Source organism: Urocitellus parryii, chromosome 3 (genome assembly GCF_045843805.1).
Source record: "Urocitellus parryii isolate mUroPar1 chromosome 3, mUroPar1.hap1, whole genome shotgun sequence".
Classification (NCBI taxonomy): domain Eukaryota; kingdom Metazoa; phylum Chordata; class Mammalia; order Rodentia; family Sciuridae; genus Urocitellus; species Urocitellus parryii.
Genome location: NC_135533.1, coordinates 31,938,016 through 31,959,014, shown reverse-complemented (window position 1 = coordinate 31,959,014; position 20,999 = coordinate 31,938,016). Strand labels below are relative to the sequence as shown.

The window sequence follows — 20,999 nt, the reverse complement described above, 5'->3', positions numbered from 1 at the left end:
TTAGATATCAAGAAATAGATCTAGTAGATACAATACAAATCTCCTTTTGCCAATCATAAGAATGTTTTCTTACAGTACAATGTATGTGACTCTGCCTGTCTCTTTCACCTGACTGTTCTCAAGATGCCAAGTTTAAAAACATTTTACAGAGGCACATGATAATTACAGGGAAACTTTAAGACAGAAGTTTATAATCAAAGCTCATAGTCAAAGCTGTTCAGCAAGATCAGTCCTGGAATTTCACCCACCTCTGATTTTTTATATATGGAGTTGCCTAGTCAATACATAAGTGGATTTAAAATCAACCGACAAAGCTAGGCATGGAAGTGCACGCCTGTAGTCCCAACACATGGGAGACTGAGACAGGAGGATTCTTGAGCCCAGGAGTTCCATTCTAGCCTACATGAAATAGTAATGCCCTGCCTTTTTTTTTTTTTTTTTTTTTTTTTTTGGTACTGGGGATTGAACTCAGGGGCACTTGACCACTGAGCCATATCCCCAGCCCTATTTTGTATTTTATTTAGAGACAGGGCCTATCTGAGTTGCTTAGAGCTTCACTGTTGGCTGAGGCTGGCTTTGAACTCATGATCCTCCTGCCTCAACCTCCCTAGCTGCTGGGATTACAGGGATGCACCACTGCACCCAGAAAGGCCCTGCCTCTTAAAACAGCAACATTGAAAACAGCAAAATCCCCAGCTCAACAAATAACAGAACACACTCTATTTTAAAAATGCACACAAGAGACTAACCCATCTTTTTCTTCTAACTCTCGACCACTGTAGTCAAAAAAGATGTCAGAGTCTTCAGCCAAGGCTCTTTCAATGACCCGTATTGTTCGATCAAAAAAGATGAGGAATTCCTCTGAATGCAGGATCTGCTGCTTTTCTTCCTCTGTCAGCTCCCTTGGAGGGGCTTTTTGTGTAAAAGAGATGATTAGGAAAGAAAAAAAGGACAATTAAAAGATTTTCCAGAGAAATCCAACTTTTGAAAGAGACTGCTCATCAGGGAGTAGTAAGACACAGTGAAATGAACCATTGTTAATATGAATTCTAGATCATTCTTAAATTCACAGCAAAGGCTTTTGCAGAAATTCCCACAAAAAGATTTCATCTCTGGCCTAATTACTGTTTTGAAGAATTGAAAATGATTACAAATGAGAACAGATTAGCATGTTTTTAACAATCGGTTCTAAATGTTATTTTCTTTGGAAATGAATTTGAAAAACAGCTCAAGTATAGCATGAAAGAAATTTATAAAACTATATATATTAGATACTATTATAAAGCCACACATATTAAATAATTAGGAACCATCTATCGTTACGATCCAGACTATAACTTTCCTCTTTCTACTGGGTGAACTCACTTTCTTTTGCATAGCTTGTTACTAAAGCAAACATTGTTACACAGCTCTGTTTAAAGCTGAAACATCTCTTTCCAAACCTGTTGTCACCCAAGATATCTTCTGCCTTTAAATATGGAGCAAATAAACACTTCTATAAAACACCCACAATTGTTTTTATTCCTGTTGTTTTTAGCATGATTAATTTTATTAAGCTAAATTTGAAGATAAAAAAATGAGCCAGAGAAATGACATAGCTAGCGGTATGTCACAGGGTCTGAAAATTAGCTCACCTCAGAGTCACAAGTATGGTTATATAAACCATTTATTGGTGGCAGGTTTTGCATAAAACTGTAGGGAATGGATTAGGAACTCTCCCAGACTGAAAAACCCTCAAGGGCAGATACTGTCAGCCCAAACTTCAGAGTGGCTCAGGAACCCCACCTCAGGGCTCTAGGAGAGAAGCTTCATTGAACTCTGGTTACTCCTCAGTAGCATGGAAGTTCCTGAAGCTTATTTTACAGGAGGGGCAGGCATTAAAATCATTTTTCAAGCTAACTATTACTGAATTTTTAACTATGAAAATCATGCTGATATACACATTTAAAATAAATTATAACAGATGAAGGAAAAAAAATCACAGTTGGGCTCCAAGGTAGAATCTAATCCCTTCAGAGTTACCCAAACACATCCACAGTCACACCCTACTCACTCCACCACCACCAATAACCAGGACCAGTTTCTACCTGGTTGTCAGAGGATTCTGTTAAGTACAGTCACTGGCAGCATAATATTTTATAGAGGTGCTGATTTGACTATTGGTTTTTCAAAGCCCCAGTCCTAAGGAATCTGAATGCTAAAGAAGCCCTTTTGCACTGATATGGCAGTGATCTCTATCTTTAATGTTCATGACATCTTTCTTCTTTTAGCTTCTTCATCTCTGCCAGACAGCATGACAAAGGGAATCTGGAGGGAACTGAGAATCTGGTTTTTCAAGAAACTAGAATTATCCTGATGTAGTTTGGTTCACAGTTTAAGAAATGCTGTCCAGATAGTATCATGGCAAAACATGATTCCTCAGCTACACCAGAGACCTCCAAAGAAAATCCACTCCATAGTTTTTAGCAGTCCTAGACAGAAATAATTTCCCATGTATATTGGGACTGTCCAAAATCCCCATTAACTTTTGCTGTGTAGTGCTGCCCAGAGATCAGTTTAAGAATGGTGACATTGGCTAGGAGTTGGGGGAATCTGTGGAGGCTATTAATAACATAAAGAATTCTACAAAACCAAGCTAGAACCAAACATCTACTCTGCCATTTGCTAGCTTTCATTCTTTAATCCGTAAATTGAAGCTCTCTGGGCAGCTGTTTTATCTGTACAATGGGGATAGAATGATACCTAAACTTTAATTCTGGCTGGTTTAAGGGTTAAAGATAAATATTCTGGGAAACAGTTATGCTTTCAATAACTAGTAATCAAGCAGTAACTTACTAGTCTATTTCCTTAAACCCCTTTGAGGCATTTAAATTATCTCCACAATACCATTAAACTACTAAATGTAACATAGCAAAAGGGGGGAAATACCCTACAAAATGCTCTGTTCAATTTGTTGGCTCATTCTATTAAACAAATAAAGAAGTGTCACTAAACAAGGATAGGATGGGCCAAGAAGAGGGTCCTATTTAGAAAGATTCACTCAGTATTGGCCACTCTTAATGGATGACTTGAGATACACTTGATATAAGCAAAGATATAGGAACTTTCCCCTTCCATTCCTTTTTTTGTGATATAAAAAAATCTTTCCAGTCTCTGTTTATCTTTTTGAGCCACTTCTATTTCACCTGGATCTTTCCTTATGGGTCCATTACCTTGAATAAAAAAATAGCATCTGTGTAATTTTCTGTAATTTTTCTTTCCTGTAGCTTATTGTCACTTTGATCTCAGCTTTCAAGACATACAACCTCTCCTCTAAGAGAAACATAAATGGCTGATCAAAGTGTACTCGCAGAGGCCAAGCTCAGGTAGCTGAAGCAGTAGCCTCTCCAGATAGTGTGCTTGACAATACAATATTTGGCCTGAAATTAAATTCCTACTGAAGCAAAACAAAGGATATACTTTATATTAAGCTTTGATGTCTGAAAGAGATCAACTGACATTTATTTTGTACAAAATAATAATATGCATGTGCAGATGAGTACTCTTTAAAAGTCATAAACAATGTTCAACTTATGAATTCAATAGGGCCATAGTCATTTTTGATGAAAAACCTCCCATTACTTCCAAATCTTTAAATTGTTAAGTATTATTACAATATAATGAAAACATAATGAAGTATCCAGGAATTACAACTAAAAGGTGCATTCAAAAAACAAACCTCTCTAGGCATTAAAAAAAAAAAAATCTGCAAAGTGCAAAATACAGGCATAGACAAAAAGAATAAATTATTTTACTCAGGATGGACCCCAAATTCACCCTGAAATATCTGTTTCTTCAACTTTTCCCTATCCCTGAAACCTAATTAATTATTTTCAACAAGCTCACCTTATGAAAAGGTAGAAATTAATTTAATAGCAAAAGGCATACCAGAACAAAACATGGGCATATATTTTACTTTTCTTATAATTTAAGCAGAAAGTGCTATTATAACAGGGTTTGTTTGTTTGTTTGATTTTACAACCCAAACATGGAATATTTCTTTCAAGATCTGATAGTTAACAATACTTCACGCATTTAAAGTGCCTATAAAGGGCTGGGGATGTGGCTCAAGCGGTAGCATGCTCGCCTGGCATGCGTGCGGCCCGGGTTCACATAAAATTCTCTCTCTCTCTCTCTCTCTCTCTCTCTCTCTCTCTCTCTCTTTAAAAAAATAAAGTGCCTATAAAAATTCTTTATGAAAAATAGAATATATAGATATGACTTAAATATAATCCAAATGACTAAATAATTTTCAAATGTGTGCTTTGTCACACATTTTCTTTAATTATTCCTACCTACTATATTCCATGTCTTTTCTAGGGTTCTTGGAATTTTTTCTCTATAAAAATATAAAGTTAATAATGAAATTCACAGCTTATATTGAATACTTTAATATCTCATTTTTAGGTTAAGTGGGGGGGGATCTCATGACAATAGAAGGGAGAACAATGGAGTAAGAAGGATGTGAAAGGGGAGGAACAGCAGAGTGAAATTAACCAGGCTGTGTTTTGTATGAGCATATCACAAACGAATTCCACATTTATGTATAACCACAATGCACTCATTTTTAAAGCCAATTTTAAAAAGTTATTTTTGAACTATCTACTTCAGAAATGTCTTACTTTGTTTCAATGACATAGCATTACATTTCAATATAAAAGGTTACATTTAAAAACATTTTTTCAGAATATCTAAAAGATAAAAAATAAATAAATAAACCCAGGAAAATCATCAGATTAAATAGAAACAGTGGCTCTAATGGGAATTTTACAATAAAACCAGTTCATAAACATCAGCAAGGAAATCAAACTAATGAGGAAGGGCATCCTTCTCTGAAGTTGATGTGCAATTTATGAGTTAATTTGTATTTATAAGAGTCAGGCTTTGGATTCTGCTGTTCCGAAACTCTGAACATCCATGAAGATGCCAGACACTAACATGTCGAAATTTCCTAAATGTTGATGAAAAGCTAAAATGTACCTACAGTTTTTTTTCCTACTCTATGTGATAACGGTAGTAAATCAAACTACATTTCTTTACTGTTTAATGCATTTTGATATTACATGGGCAAAAATATCAAAAGCTAGTGAGCACTTAGTTTTGCCACATCCCTCTCACCACTTTTTAAAATCTTCCTTCCAAAATAAAAAGCCAAATGGATCTCTCAAAATTGCATTCCCTGGTTTGAAACTGTGTATGTCAAGTTTCAGCCCAGAGCAAATTTTTATGGCTGAATAATAAATCCTGAAACACAGGGTTCATATTGGAAGTGCTGACACAGCTCTGACTACCATGCAGTCGTGCAAATGGCGCCATGATTATATCTGCAAGAGATTCTTTTAAAAGTTTGCAAAATACTGTTCTGCTTAAAAAAAAAAAGCCAGATAGTTTGATGCCAACATAAACATGCTTTTAACCCATTATGTGCTAATTTGCAGAAAAGCCATTAATGGAGAATAAGGCACACAGCACAGCAGTAACAGGAAATGTCCTTACAAACTTCTTTTTGACTTTTAACATGACTTTAATCAATTCCATGAAGCATGAGTAACAGTTAAAACTGAAGGGTGTTTTTGCTTGGAACTTAAGAAGGAGGTTGCTTTGCCTTGCCAGGGAAGATGATTTGGAGATTGGGTTTGGAGTAGGGGTGGGGGTGAGGGGGTGGGGAATCCATGCCAAGACCCACAAAAACTGCTCTGGCTCCTTATCATCCAGTATGTTTTAAGCGTATTTTGCAAAAGGAAAAAGAATACGTTTTAATAGATCCTGACTTATTTTGTTCTTTGCTATACCTGTGATAATAATATTCTATTCCTCAGCCTTTTAAAAAAGATGTTTTTAGTAGAAGTTTAAATGTGAAATCTCTTCCATCAAATCCACTTAGAATGTCTCAGAAAAAGTAACTGTGGTGCTCTCTGTAGATGCTATTGTTAAAATTGCTCAATCTTCTTCATGCCCTCAGTCACACCCCATAACTTGAGTATACCTCCTTGATACCTGGGACTAAGCACAGGAATTGGAGACTTAATAATAGTTCTACAAAAGGTAGAAAGGACTTTGCATTTATTTCACAAGGGCCCAGGTAACCAGGCTCCCATTGCAAAGCTATAGACTATGACAAAGTTGTACACAGAGAACTGGATTCAAGAGGAAATCCCATCAGGGGTACAGCCCAGTTTTAGACGCAGGAACTACAGGATAAGATTGCTAATGATAATTTGGCAAACTTCTTTATAGCATTTATTTTGTGCGAAATTGTTTCATACTAGCCCCTTTAAACCTCATAAAATATCTTAGGAGGTAGATATTATTTCTGCTTGCCAGATGGAGAAACTGAAGTCAAGAGAAGTTAAGCTAAATAAGTTAGTGGTGATCATATAGCTAATAAGTGGCAGAGCCAACACTTGATCCTGGGGATATAGGTTCCAGACTCCACCCCCCCATCACTATCCTGCATTGGCTTTTTAGATAACTGAAACTGCATAAAATGCATATAAAAAATTAAACACATACACATACAACTTCAAATGATTTTGAATATGACGAGATTTATAACAATTAAAATTTGTTTCATTAAACTCCATATGATATTTAAGCAAAAATCTGAATGTAAGGGGATGTGATCTGCAATAGGTACGCAGGCAGGCTACACAAATTTTCTAGCCCAAGGGATTGAAGGAAGTGCGTGGATCATTATGCATGTATTCCTACAGAAGTTCCCAGTGCTGACTATGCTCCATGCTCCACAGGCTCTGTCAGAATCAGGGCCACCTTTAAAATTTACAAATCAAATGAGGTTTTAGAATTATATTGTTCGGTATTTGAGAAACTCGGTTGTGAATATGGAATGATCTTTTGACCTACATTCAATTCTCAGGTATCACTGTCCATCAGTCAGCAAGAATGACAATTTCAAAATTCTCTTCAGTCTCCATGGACTAAGAGTTTGAAAATAATAAAAAATTGGATTTGTAAGGAAATGCTATGAGAATGGCATTGTGGTAAAATGGATCAGCTCTCAATCTTGGCTCAAGCACTTATAAATTGTGTATCCTTGGGTAAGTTTTTAAGCCACTGGCTTCTTAGTTCTCTATCTATAAAATAAGAATAATAACAGGACATGCTTCAAAGGTTGTTTGGCGGAGTAGATAGTGTAAGATCCTTGGTTAGCATCTGGATGGCCATCTTAAGTGATAGCCCATCTTAAGAAAAAGTTTCACTTTCCTGCTCAAGGGTGTTTCTGAGAAAGGCTCACTACTCCAACATACCAACCCCACCCTTAACCACCTGCATTAGGACCCGCCTAGCTCTAATCCCTGAGCCTGCCCCATAAAAGTCAGGAAAGCCCAAACCTGTGTTGCCTCTCTCCATCTATGGAGAGATGGCCTTTATTTGTCAGCTCTGACAAATAAACTCTCCTGTGTATCTCTGTCTGGTCTCCTCTTTCCTTTCTTGCTCGCCCATCTCTGGTTCCTCACTTTCCTTTCAGATAGTATTTGTAGACTGCTTAGAAGAGAGCCAAGTATATCATAAATCCTTAATAAATGTTAAATTACTATTCTTACTGGAGAGTGAGTATGTAAGAGGTTCTTTCCCTCATCTAGGCAGAGTTGTGGAAAAAAACCCTTTTAATAGTACAGTTAATAGTAATGGCCCCTATTAATGTTTCCACGTAGAATACAAGAAAAAAAAGTCAGAATTTTATTGATAAGATAATTATATCTGCTCCTTTTCTTTACTGTTATCATTGAGAATATATGGTAGAGTGAACTTTGTAACATGAAAATTGATACTGTATCTTATTTTATTGATAGTAATAATTTTACTAGAATTGCAAGTGATTTCCATTTTATTTGCTTCTACCAATCAAATAATTAAGACTTGCTTTGGCGATTACAGTTTGTGTTGATAAATGTAATATATTGACTAATTGAAGAAATTCTTTCATGTGGGGATAGAAATTTAATTTTTATTTACCTTTATCATCCCTTACATTAAGAGAAAACAAAACAATAAAATAATTACTCAATCTCCCACATCATACCTTCCTTCACTTCCTGCTTTTTGTCTTGATTTTCCAGCTCTGAATCATGGCCAACTTTGGGTTCCACCATTTCCTCATCTTCCTCATCCTCTAGAAAAAAGAAAGAGAAGAATGGAATAATTTCTTCAAAGTCATTGGTTGATGGTGGGAGGTAGGGCTAAAGGGTAAAGTTCCAATCATTTAGGGCAACTTCTAAGTCAGTCAGTCCACAGTCAATGCCCAAGATGAATGTTCATGAATACATGAATAAATTATCTCCCAAAGAGGCTTCTTTGAAGGTCTCCCCAAGCTGCTGAGAAAACCGCCCCAGGTGGGCACCTGCTCCCTTCCTCTCCAGGCCCTCACCATGTGGGACGTCTTGGAATTGCCTCCCTGACCTCTGAAGCTTCTTCAGAGATGGCCCAGGAACAGATCTGAAAATGTTTCCACCTGGAGCATTTTCTCCAAGGGGGACACCTGCTGTGCAGATGACTCATTTCCAATTGAATTCTCACCAAATTAATTTGTTTTTGACCTACAGGAAAGGGTTAAATACAGGTCTGACCCCAGGTCAAATGCCATAGGCAAGTAAACAACCAGGCAGAGACCCCCAAAGGGAATGCTATTGGTGGGCGAAAGTAAGTAACCCCAAATGGCATTTACACATTCAGAAGAGTTCATGCATTAATGTGAATTTAATGAGCACTAACAAAGGCAACTACCAGGACCAGATGTGATAGTGCCCTTCCTGCCTATGCAAAGTATGTTCATTCTCCCTCTTCTCTCCACCTGCCTCTTTCTAAGAGGCCCCCTTTATTATGTAGAGCTTGAAATCAACATGGGAGATTTATGACGACAGTTGTGGTGTCATAAGAAAATCCAACTCATTAGAAAATTCAACTCATAGAAAATATGATATGAAAATTAAAAACTTGTTTCATAGTTTCTGAATGTAATATTATATTTACTGTAGGTGGGTGATTTTGTTGATCCAAATGCAGTCTAAAAGAAATGACCTCATTTATTTCCCCCCAAACCACATATTCATTTATTTAAAAAATATTCACAGACTTCCTTATAAGATCTCAAGTTCATTCCCATTCCTATCATCATGAATGCTGAAATGTATCAATTCAAAATTTAATACAAACTACCTGAAGAAAATATTATAATGCATACCTAAGTACCCATGTAAATATGTACAGCCTGAAAAGCAACCTCAAAAGCTCTGACAAGAACTGTGGAAGAAATATACCAGTTTTTAAAATGTGGAGGTATAAAGTACACAGGATTGAAATTAAGATATTGAAATTTTAAATGTAAATTTTCATTGAAATACAGTACCCCATATGCAGGCATATAGCTTGTGCAGCCAACCTCATTACTTTATTATCACACTATATACACACCAGAAAGAATATAGAACATCTTTAAGGAGAATTGTTATTTATTAATAATTAATATAACTCTGAAGTTGCATTTGTGATATTTAAAGTTGCACTTAAAATTTTGAAAAGGACACTGAGTTATTCAGAATTTTCAACAAATAAACCTTTAAAGCATTGGCACATATTTGTCTTTACTCATATATAAAGATAATCAATGCTATCTACCCATATTATCCTGCTTGGAAAGTCCCACAGAAAATATCCACTTTGACATGCTGCATCATCCTGATCCAGGGATCTAACACAAAGCACAGTGAGGAACTAGCTGGAAGAAAGTTTCTTCTTCTGAAACAGTTTTCAAAAGGCCACTCATCTGCTGGAAAGTGGACCCATTGCTGAGCCTTCTGGAGACATCTCTTTACATTGAATGGATTCAGCAGCGGTGCCTGGACACTTACGAAGTGCAGGGTAGTACCACAAGTCCAAAAGCTCATAAGTCCAGTGTTATGGGTTGAACTGTATCCCTCAAAATTCATATGTCAAAATCTTAACCCATAGTGTCTTAGAATGTGACGTTATTTAAAATGAGGTCAGACTGGAGCAGGATGGGCACCTAGTCCAATATAACTGGTGTCTATAAACAAGGAAAATTTGGATGCAAATGCACACCAGGGAGAACACTGTGAAGACAAAGGCAAAAAAAAAAAAAACAATGCAATGCTTCTACAAGTCAAGGAGTAACGCCAACAGAGGCTAAGGGACAGTCCAGAACAGGTTCTTCCTCAGTCTCAGAAGGAACCAAACCCATGGACATGGACCTATAGCCTCCAGAAATGAGGAACATTACATTTCTGTTGCTGAAAACACCAGTTTGTGGTTCCCTGTTACAGTAGACCTAGGAAACTGCTAAAGCTAATAAAGTGCATTGCCTTCTGCAATGGTCCAATCTAGTAGGAAGGACGCAGAAGATATATAGTGATATTTAAGGCAGCGAGTGTGTCATGCAAATAATCTAATTTATGTATCAGAACTTGGCACCTTTAGACCAAGACAAGCAGGTTGTGGTGTAAGGGGGGAATTCTGGAGGCTCTTTGAGGTGGACATGCTTGGCCTCATCATGGTCACTCTTCCACCTTAGGAGATGAGCAAATGTGGATTTCAATTGGAAAATGAGGTTTCACATCCTTGAGAACTATCCATAATGGATTATTTTGTTAATCAGGGATATATATGGTACATATAATTTTTGTTTGCACTTTCACTTTGGAATCCACTGATCTGAGACACAACTAATAATGCTGAATATGAAGAATTAATTTCCCTGACCAGAAGGATTCTCCACTTGGGTGAAAGTAGCACTTCAAGGGAAGTAACTGATCTGGGTGCCAGGTTGGAGTCTGTCACTTGCTAGCTCTTTGGGTTGACCCAATATATACAAACTCTCGGAGTTTCTGTTTCCTTATCTACTGAATCGGGATAAAAGTCCTTTCTTAAAACACAATGTTGTTGTAAAAATTACCAAATAAAATAGTTGATGTGAAAATGCTTTTTAAACCACTACGTTGGTTGGGCATGTATAAGCAAAAATCTTCAAGTAAAAGTTACCTTAGCTTGTATGTCAACAAATATTGATTGAGCACTTGTTACATGCCAGTAGCTGGGCATGTGCCGCTGGAACCAAATAGACAAAAAGCTTCTGTGCTCAGAGAGTTTCTGTTCAAGTTAAGAGAGAAACTGCAAGCAAGAAAATAAAGCAAAGTGTGTACTGTGTCAGGCAAGTTCTATAAGGGAAACAGAAAGTGGGAAAGGGGGATTATAAGCATCTGCTCAAGGGAGGAAGTCTCAATGTAAAACAGTCACCTGCAAAGGTCTCCCTGAGGTGACACTTGAGAGAGAGTGAGTTGTGGGTAAGGTGAGTTGGGGGAAGTAGGACAGCAACAATCAGATTCTTTCTTCTCAGTCCAGGGAACCAAGGATCAAGGTCAAATTCAGTTATTCTCAGTTCTATCGCTGTGCTTTTAGGAGGGCCATCTAGTTTATGCATTTGCATCTTCCAGTTCTCAAAACTGAAGACAATTTTATTAAAAGGCTTTGGATTAGTCATCTTTAAATACTATCAAGTTCTCATCTTCCCAGATATAAAGGTTTTTATTTATTTTAGCATTCATTCTTAAAAGAGTAAAAAAAAAATCCATCATGACAGAAAGGCGCTAAGAACTTATTGGGAAAATATTATCTTATGAAGGACTTGGCTGTGAAAAGGGGAGGTTTGTGACACAATGTGTTAGTTTATGCAAAGAGACACACACTCAAGAAAATAGTGAGTTATCTGATTTCTTAAATAGAAAAATCCGTCTCCAGAGAGTATGTTTTCCATCTATTTTTTTAAGCACAAAACTATTTACTGTGTTTATGTGAAAAATCATATAATATACTGTAAATAACAGGGAAACTTTTTAAAAAGTACCTATCTTTTTAAAGTGGTTAGAAGCCAGTGTGCATATTAATTTTTAGTGGCTACAGGATTCTTTGTCTATCAGCCCCTTAAGGATGTAAAATAAGTGTTTCAGTGGATTTGTTAAGGAAATAAAACATAAGAGACTGGTTTGTTTCTCTGCATACTGATATGTTTGCCTTGCTCAGCAAAGAGAGTATATTTTTCTTTAAGACTCTGGTTTCCTTTCTGGTGCAATTGGAATTACTTCTGTTGAAACCATTTTCAAAACAGTTAAATAACTTTAAAGAAAAGGATTTATGTAGACCCTCTACAGACTACTGATATATGAGTTGTGCCACTAGTTCATACCCGGTTACATTTCCTCTGAGATTGGAGGGGGGAAAAAACTTACCACCCATGTATGGTTTCCTGTATCCAGGTTCACACAAGAAATTAAACTAGTGGCAGAAGTTAATTACCTGTCAGTCCAAGGAGCTAATTTCAAACAATGGCATCTTTTAGACACATTATTTTATTTAGCACCCATATTCTGCCATCTCCAGTTGCTACATTCATTTCCCCTATTTAGAAAAATCTTTGGAAACCACTGTCGACCTTCCTAACACTTTCTGAAGGTCTAAGAAAGAATAATTGCACATTATGCAGCAATCACACATAACTCACTTAGCACAAGTTCTGACCCTTTGCCTGAGCTCCAGAAAGGAGAGTAGTTTCCTCTACTAGCCCATGGTTCAGATAAATCTAATGTAGCCAATTTTAATATGACACAGTCCTCTGTTGACTTGCTCTGATGGCCTTATGAATTTGAGATATTTAAAAGTGAATATAGTGGAACATTTGCCATTGTTTGGCAATACAGTGTCAAAATCCCTTTCAGTCCTGGGGACATGCTGGATCTTATTTCCCTCCCGTTGATTCCAAGGGGAGACATTTTCTTGCTATCTCCTGGTGACCAGGACCCAGATAGTATCTGGGCAATCAGCCTGGATGCTCCCAACTCATGTTTTGTCTTTGGACTTTGGGAGACAAAAGAGAGAGGATGGTTAGGTGGGGCAACATGGGGTAGAAACAGTGATGCCCAACATCCTGGCCAGATTCTTCCCCAGGTCCTGTATCTGAGTTCCCTTGGTCCCTGCCCTTTTTCAAGCCACTCCTTCTGCCTCCTGTTGATTCTGTAAGTACTAGATTTCCTTCCAATAAATTCCAAGAGAGGCGGTGTCAGCACCAGATTTCCTTCCAGTAAATCCCACTGGGGTTGGTGCCTGCTGCTTGCAACCAGAGCCCTCAGCACACAGGGCGGCCCTCTGTGAAGAGAGGGGCTTGTGTTTTACGAGGTCACTGGGTTCTTGCTTTCCCCAGCTCTCCTAGGGCCTACAAAGCCTTGGGCTAAGAGGGGCTCAGCTCCTGGGTAGCGCTCTTGCTGCACTGCTGCTGGCTTTGCAAGAGAGGGCTATGGTTCCTTTATCTGCCACTCTGGGGAGACTGCTAAGACTGGGGTAGGTGGGGAATGAAGGCAAGGAGGAGCAAAGGCCATTCACTCCATCCTGTACTAGAAAGGGCAGCCTGCTGTCACCAAAAGGGGAGGCCAAAAGTAATTACCACATGAGTTTGAATTGAACAAGCCAATGACCATAAGATGCACAATTGCTTTATGTACCATTAAGAAGATTGCTACTAATTAAATTATAATACATCATCCAATCTAATGTGGAAAATTCTGGATATTAGAATCCATAAAAGAATTTGTGGTTTATAAAATTTATATCAACTAACTTCTAAAAGGTAAAAAAAAAAAAAAAAAAAAAAGATGGCAAGGATTTACCAGGGCAATTGTAAATTAAGCTTACTACTATGCCACAGTTGGGGAATGGACTTGGAAAGACAAAAAGGCGTGTGTTGTATTTATTTATGTTTGCCTTTGCTTTGCTTTGCTTTGCGTTGTTTTGATGTGTTTTCAATTTGAGTACAAAGGCCCTAGCCAATTTTATCTAATTCCACGTATGGATATTTCAGATGTTGATTCTCTTACATTTTAGGTTTTTCTATGGGAAAACGAAACAGTTATATTTTAGATTTTAAAAGAAATTCACCTAAAGATATTCTTGGTAGTTCTATCTTTGACCTCATCTTTTGCTCATATCGTGTTTATTCTGGGTAATATTTACACCTATTTCTTCCACTAATCACCGCAAACTGATTTCTCCAGCCAAGGAATCCCTTTACGGATTCAGACTCTGGGATAGACATTTCAACCAGGCACTGCACACTTGATGTGTTCAAGGTGGAGTTCCACCTTCTGCAGAGACCTGCTCCTTGGGTTGGGTACTCCATCCTGCCTAATTGTGCCACCATTCACATGGGATCACAGCAGGGTACTTAAGATCCATCTTTAATTCCACTTTCCATCAGGATCTATAAGAGAGTCTCCAAGCCCTGACAATTGTGTTTCCAAATCTGACTACAGTCCATCTGTCTTTACTGCCCTTTATGAAGCAGCTCCCAAGCATGTCTACTGATCCTTATTGTTCCTTTACCCACCTTGTGCATATCTCTATGATAACATCTCAGACCACTTGAAATTAGACATATCATCTTTCTCTACAACCAGATTAAAAGTCTCTCCAAGACCCACTCACGTTAGTATCATCAGTGTCAACTAATGAGACTAGAAATGTCAAAACACAAAATTGTTCTTGAATTAAATAATGCATTCCCCTACTTAGGGCCCCACTAAGTTTTGCCTTCTTCTTAGAGTTCAGTATCCCACTTTCAATAAACATAAATCATATTTGGCTCACAAATATTATTTAAAAGAAACACAAAGCACTGGTGAAGCTAAATAGGACTTGGAAAGCACACTTATCTCTCTCCAGCCAGCCCTGTGTGCAGATTCTGATCTCTCTCCCTGGGGGTGGCCTGACCCTCAGTGACACTGATTGCTCTCATTCAGCCCTGCAGAACAACTGGAGGTTTTAAAAACAGAAGGCACACTTGTATTTTTAAGATTATGGCGGTAACATGAAGGCTGGAGGGTGGTGAATGAGACTGGAGTCAGGGAGCAGTTAGAAGCGAGGCCACATCCACGGCTGAGGCCCTAACCTCAGCTGGTTCAGGTGCCAGTGGGACTGTGAATGTAGAGAGGTGCTGTTTGTACAGCAGACAGTGAAGGCTCTCCAACAGTCTCACTCAGGTCGTCCTATCCTGGGACCAACTTCGTACACAGCTTGCCAACTTAACCCAGAGTCTGAAGAGAGCCACCCTTCCAATATGTCTCATATCAGCCAAAATAAAGTATAACATGCACCACTGACTGCTTACACAAACCAAGGTGAGCGCCTGTGTGCTTTAAAAATATGCAGGAAAGACATATTTTGTGGGATTTTCAGTAAGCACTTTGTTAAATATACTACATGCTAATATTTAAAAAACCTTCACTTTCTGGTCTAGAAAAATTTGGCCAGAGTAAAGAAAACATACATTTCTCATCATACAGAGCGCTCCTGTTAACACTCTAGGCCACATCAGCTCTCTCCTAAGGCTCTAACATGACAGTACTTGGAAAGTTTACTTCCTGATGGAATGTCACCCAAGGCCTTGCAAATGGGAGGAAATGAAAGAAAATATTCAAAGTGAGAGGGAAGCCAGAAAATAGTACTTTCAGCAGATGTTTCTGTAACTTGTAACTGCACCAAGGTATAATATGTGTGCAGTAAATATATAGGGAATTGAGTTGATGTGGATCAGTTGGCTTGAAGCACGAAAAGGAGGAAAGGAACCTTGCTTTTCTCAGAGAGATACTCAGGCAGGAGTCTGTGGATAACTTCAACTTCTGATGTTTGGAGGTAGGAGGGCTTAACTGATCTGTGTTTCCATCAATTTTCATCTTTAAGAATCTTTAATGGCTGCCTATTTCCTGAGTTAACTTAGCATTTAAGACCCATTGCCGTCTGACTCCAACCCAGTTGTCTGGTATAGCTCAGGGCAATGCACCCCTTGACTCAACTGTGTATGAAACGGGCCAGGTGTGTAGTCAGAAACCATCCTCCCTGTATCCCTACCTCTAGACCTCTACATTTTTTCAAGCCTTTGTCTGCCAAACTTTCTCAGAACATCATGGATTTTCAATCACAGAAGAGAACGGTTTCATGAACTACTTCACACTGCTAGATAATGGTAACCCGAATGAAGGTTAAAGGTGCAATTTTTTTTTTTTGATACCAGGGGTGCTTTACCCCTGAGCCACATCCCCAGCCCTTTTTATCTTTTATTTTGAGACTTAGCAACATTAAGTTGCTCAGGGTCTTGCTAAGTTATGGAGGCTGGCTTTGAACTTGCAATCTTTCTGCCTCAGTCTCCCAAGCTGCTGGAATTACAGGCTTGCACCACCAAAGTGTAATTTTTATGGGACCTGAGAGGGTGAGATAATTTGGAGGAGAACCACCCTTAGGTCAGTCCTCTTCTGTGCATTCTTGTAAAAACAACCATTCCACTGCCCATCTATAGAAAGTAGCACTGCCATTGCACTCTGTGTGAATATGGCCTCTATGATTATCACCAGAAACCCTATTTATGTGGATGTACACACACACACACACACACACACACACACACACACACACACTTAAGAATAGATTTGAAGCACTTGAAATGTAATTTTTGGCTGCTTGGAAAAGGAAGGAGGACTCATACACTCTATTTCCAGACTTTTGCTGATTATTTCAGCTTTTGGACAATTCCATACTATACTCTTTGCTCTCTCTCTACTGTGTCTTCCAAATGTGCAAATTTGCAATTCCTCTTAGTAGGAGACTTGCTTGTAAAAAGAAGGCTGGAGGAATGGATAGAGATATCATAATATTTAACTTTCAGTAGTGATTGTAGATAAGTCCCAAAGGAAGGAAGACCTCAAGGTCTCCAAATACTAAAATGGGTATTATGTTATGATAATTTGTAAAAATAGTGTGAAATAAGAAGAAGCCAAGTTAAAAAATCACTTTCCTTGCCAAGGAATTGTTCCTAAGGAGAAAGTGGTTCTGTCCACTTTAGACAGTTTTTTTTTTTAGACAGTTGATGTCTAAGAATCATCAACTCTTGTCTATAAATGTCAGAGCAGTTGACATCAAACACTGCACATATAGATCATCTCATTATTGCACACTCTCTTTCTTTTTTATTAAAAGGCTCAACTCTTGTTAAGCTAGTTCTTTGTATACCCTCTTCTTTTCTTGCACACCCCCTTTTTCCTTGCCATTTTCCACCTTCTTCTCTTTGTCGGAGGTAGCTTAGCCTCTTAGGTAGCTTATAGTGGTCACATAACTGGTGTCTTTTACTGCAGCCTCTCTTTCTGCTTACCCTGGCAACAAGTAACACTGTCATATCAATCCTCTTGGAACAGAATTCTACATTAGCTTCAGAAGGAAACATTCGATAGTTTCCATGATATATAGAGTAAAAGCTAAATTCCTTGGCCAAGGCTTTAAGTCTAAGGTCTGACTTCAATATGTGCTCCTTGTACCTATTTCCTCTCCTAGGTTCACCCTGCACACACATATATGTCTGCCTCAATCTGACTGCACCAATACTGGGGCACAAACTTCCACATTCTGTCTATCCTTTGATTCGTAACTCCACCCCAGCCAGATTCTCTTCCTCCCTTCCTTTTACAAACTCTTAGTACCTACTGTGCACCAGGAACTATTCTAGGTGCTGGAGATACTACAGTGAACAAAACAGGAAAAAATTCCCACCCTCCTAGAGCTGGCTCTTGAAAGGGGAAATAGATAATAAAAAAGATAAACATATAAAATATATACTGGGTTAGAGAATTTCAAGTGCTCAAGACAAAAACTAATTGAATAGAATGGGAAGTCGTTGGTGTCACAGTTTTACACGGGGAGCAAGGGAGGACACATGGAAAAAAAAAAAAAGATGCAAGGAAGTGAAGGAACAATCCTCCAGGAGACTGGAAGGAGAACAACCTGGTCAGAGGAAACAAAAGCCCAAGGGTGGGATTGTCTTATGATGTTCAAGGCCTCTGGTACTTTCTCTTCTTCTCTACATGTAAAAAGCAGCTACGTTTAAGACCTGATTCTAATGACCCCTAAATCTTCCATGTTCTACCTTGTTGGAAGGGACTTCCTCTTCCTCTAACCCCTCAGAGCACTTGAGATGGTCATCTCTTACAACTTTTTTTTTCATCCAATAAACTATTTTGCTGAAGATGATGACATTCATCATGATCTACTGCTATGGTTTTGCACCGGAATGCCTCCTAAAGGTCAAGGTGTTAAAAGGCTTGGTCCCCAGGCTGTGACACTATTGGGAGATGGTGGAACCTTTATGAGGCAGAGCCTCTGGAAGAAAATTTCCTTGAAGGAAATATTGAAGCTTGGCCCCTCCTATCTCCCTCTCTGCTGCCCAGCTAGTATAATGTGGACAAATGTCCTCTACTAAGTGTTCCTGCCATGATGTACTGTGTTACTAGAGGCCCACATCACTAGAGCCAAGAGAACATGGACTGAAACTTCTGACACAATGAGCCAAAATAAACTATGCCTCCTTTTAAGTTGGTTTTCTCAGGTATTTTGTCATGGCAATGGAAAGCTGACTAACATACCTACTGTATACTGATTGTTAAGTAGAACACTTCTCTGTATATTTATGAGTTTTCTTCTACAAATTTCTTGGCATAGGGTCTATTAATTATTCATATCTGTATGTTCCCATATGGGTATTTAATAAACATTTTTTCTTTTTTAGATTGTAATATTTTCCTCATTAAATCAGTTGTTCTAAAAAGGACATTTTCTCAGTAATCTCCCCTAGTTTCAGTTGGATGAAAAATCAACTCAATTTCAAAATTCTAAGGTTCCTTTCCTTGATCACTAGGGCTTGCCAGGATTGTCAGCAGCTCTGGTCTAAACTCACACAGACTCCTACACTCACTACAAGATTCATGATTCTTCTTGTTTGTTTCCCATCCTAGCGACTGGTCTCTAGGTATTTCTGACCATCTATTACGTGCTTAAATCTATTTCAGGCAACATAGAAAATAGCAGCTATCAATTTATTGAACTGTGTATGCCAAATTTTGTGGCAAATAATTTTATACCCATAAACATATGTAATCTTCATAATAACTCACAGAGGCAGATACAATAAGCTTTCTTTATCCATGAGGAAACTGGGGCTTAGAAAGGCAAGATGATCCAAGTAAGGTCAACGAGTTAGAGGAAGCAATAGTGCCAAGATTCAAATACATATTTTAACAACTCCCAAACTTCTCCAATGTATTACCAAATGGTACCAAACAGTATCAAACATAGAGCAGAAATGTAATTGACAGTCATGGTTTTGGCCACCCAGAATCCACCTCCCAACTTCTTGGAATAGCAGTTCCTCTCTTCTTTTTTGGCAGACACATCACTACCACTTTCAACCAAATAATTCCTTCTTGAGATTAGGGGAAAACTTTGTATCTGAGGTAATGGTCAATGAGACCAACTCTCGGTAATTGTCTTTGCACTACTAGTGGAATTACCATATGGTCTACTGTAAACAGATAGTTCTGAGAGAGGAGAGAGTTGTACCTAATAACTAAGCTGGTAAGACAGTGTGAATAAAGTCTGGGAAAACCAGGACCTGTGGTTACCTTGTCCTCCAGAGAAGTGCACTCCCTTCTTCCTTTAGACTGGGCAGGTGCCCTGAGAAATTCAGGATGTGCCCCCCCCCACCCCTCTCCCCATATCAGGGAAATGGACTCCTCTTTTCTATTGGACTGGGTGACATTCTGGCTAAACCAGGACACATACTCACCCTAACCATCAAGACAGCAAACTCCTTTTCTCTCTTGGACTGGGTTTTGTATAAAATTGGAACTGACCCTACCCTGGCTCACCACATGAGGCTTAAAAGAGAAGGAATGGACAAGGTAAGATCAAGAGATGGATAGTGGCAATAGTCTGGAACCTCACTAACAGTATCTGCAGCAAGCATGCTTTGAATGTCTAAATTGAGATAGTATCTAACTTTTTACTCATAAAACCAAAATCTTACTTTTGGCTTAAGTTATTTGAGGTTGATTCCTCTGTCCCTTGCAACCAAAACCAGTATGAACGGTTAGGAACTAATAATTTATTAAGCACCTATGTTGTATTTTCTTTACATGAGTTTTTTGGGCACACACACTACCCTGCAAGGTACATATAGTCAAATTGCCATAATGTTAAGGTTCAAATCTTGGTTCTCTACAAAAGTGACCTTGTATTCCTTACTTAACCCATTATGCATCACTGTCCTCTGCTATCAATAACAAAATTGCCCTCCTTAGATAATAGAGCTACTTTAATTGCTTTATACATTTAAAGAATATTTTATTGTTGATAACAAATAGAGTCTTGAAGAGGTTAAGTAAAATGTTCAAGGTCAGGTAGCTAAATTACAAAGGTAGATTTTTGAATCCATGTTTTTGAGGCTCCTAATTCCCTTCTGTTTCAATTGTGTTCCACTAATGCCCCAATGCTTGAACTAGGCTATGAAGGATGGAGGTATCTCATTGGGTTCAGGGTGAGAATAAGTAGGTTCAGAGGGAAAGAGAAGTCAAGGGAGTGGTGAAAGTGTTTGGTCCACCTTGGAGGCACTGTTGCCAACCATATTCTATTCAGTGGGCTCCAGTGTCTCTTTCCTTGATGTTCCAGATTCAATTATAGTTTCAGTATGGTGGGGGACTGCTTCACAATCCAGGTGTAGTTGTAGACATGTTCCCATCTACTGTAGGGAGTCTTTCTTGGACAGTCTTTTATTCTCCAGTATAAGAAGTACAAGACCATGCCTCCATGATATGTCCTGCTCGATCTCTAAATGCATGGGTGACCACTTTCTCCTTTGCTGACTCTGCTTCAACCTGGATGTCTCTTGAACTTGCCCTAGACTCTTACACCTAATAGCTTTTGCAGTTGCTACTCCTTCTGCCCAGAACACTCTTTATCCCAATATTTATGTGTCTTTCTCTATGGCTTCTGTAGGTTCCCTGTTAAATTTTTCATATCATTTATGAGACCTTCTCTCTTCCAATCTAAACAATATAGGTATC

General features: G+C 38.4%; 1 protein-coding gene across 1 annotated transcript in view; it reads right to left on the bottom strand.

Annotated features, from left to right (window-relative positions):
- Dync1i1 (dynein cytoplasmic 1 intermediate chain 1) overlaps positions 1-20,999 on the bottom strand; it is a 293,851-nt gene that overhangs the window by 110,846 nt on the left and 162,006 nt on the right. Inside the window, exons 7-8 of the mRNA XM_026391510.2 lie at positions 8,084-8,173; positions 750-912 (exon numbers count right to left, since the gene is read on the bottom strand). Coding sequence (XP_026247295.1) covers positions 750-912; positions 8,084-8,173 — 253 coding nt within the window. The remainder of the gene's footprint in view (positions 1-749; positions 913-8,083; positions 8,174-20,999) is intronic.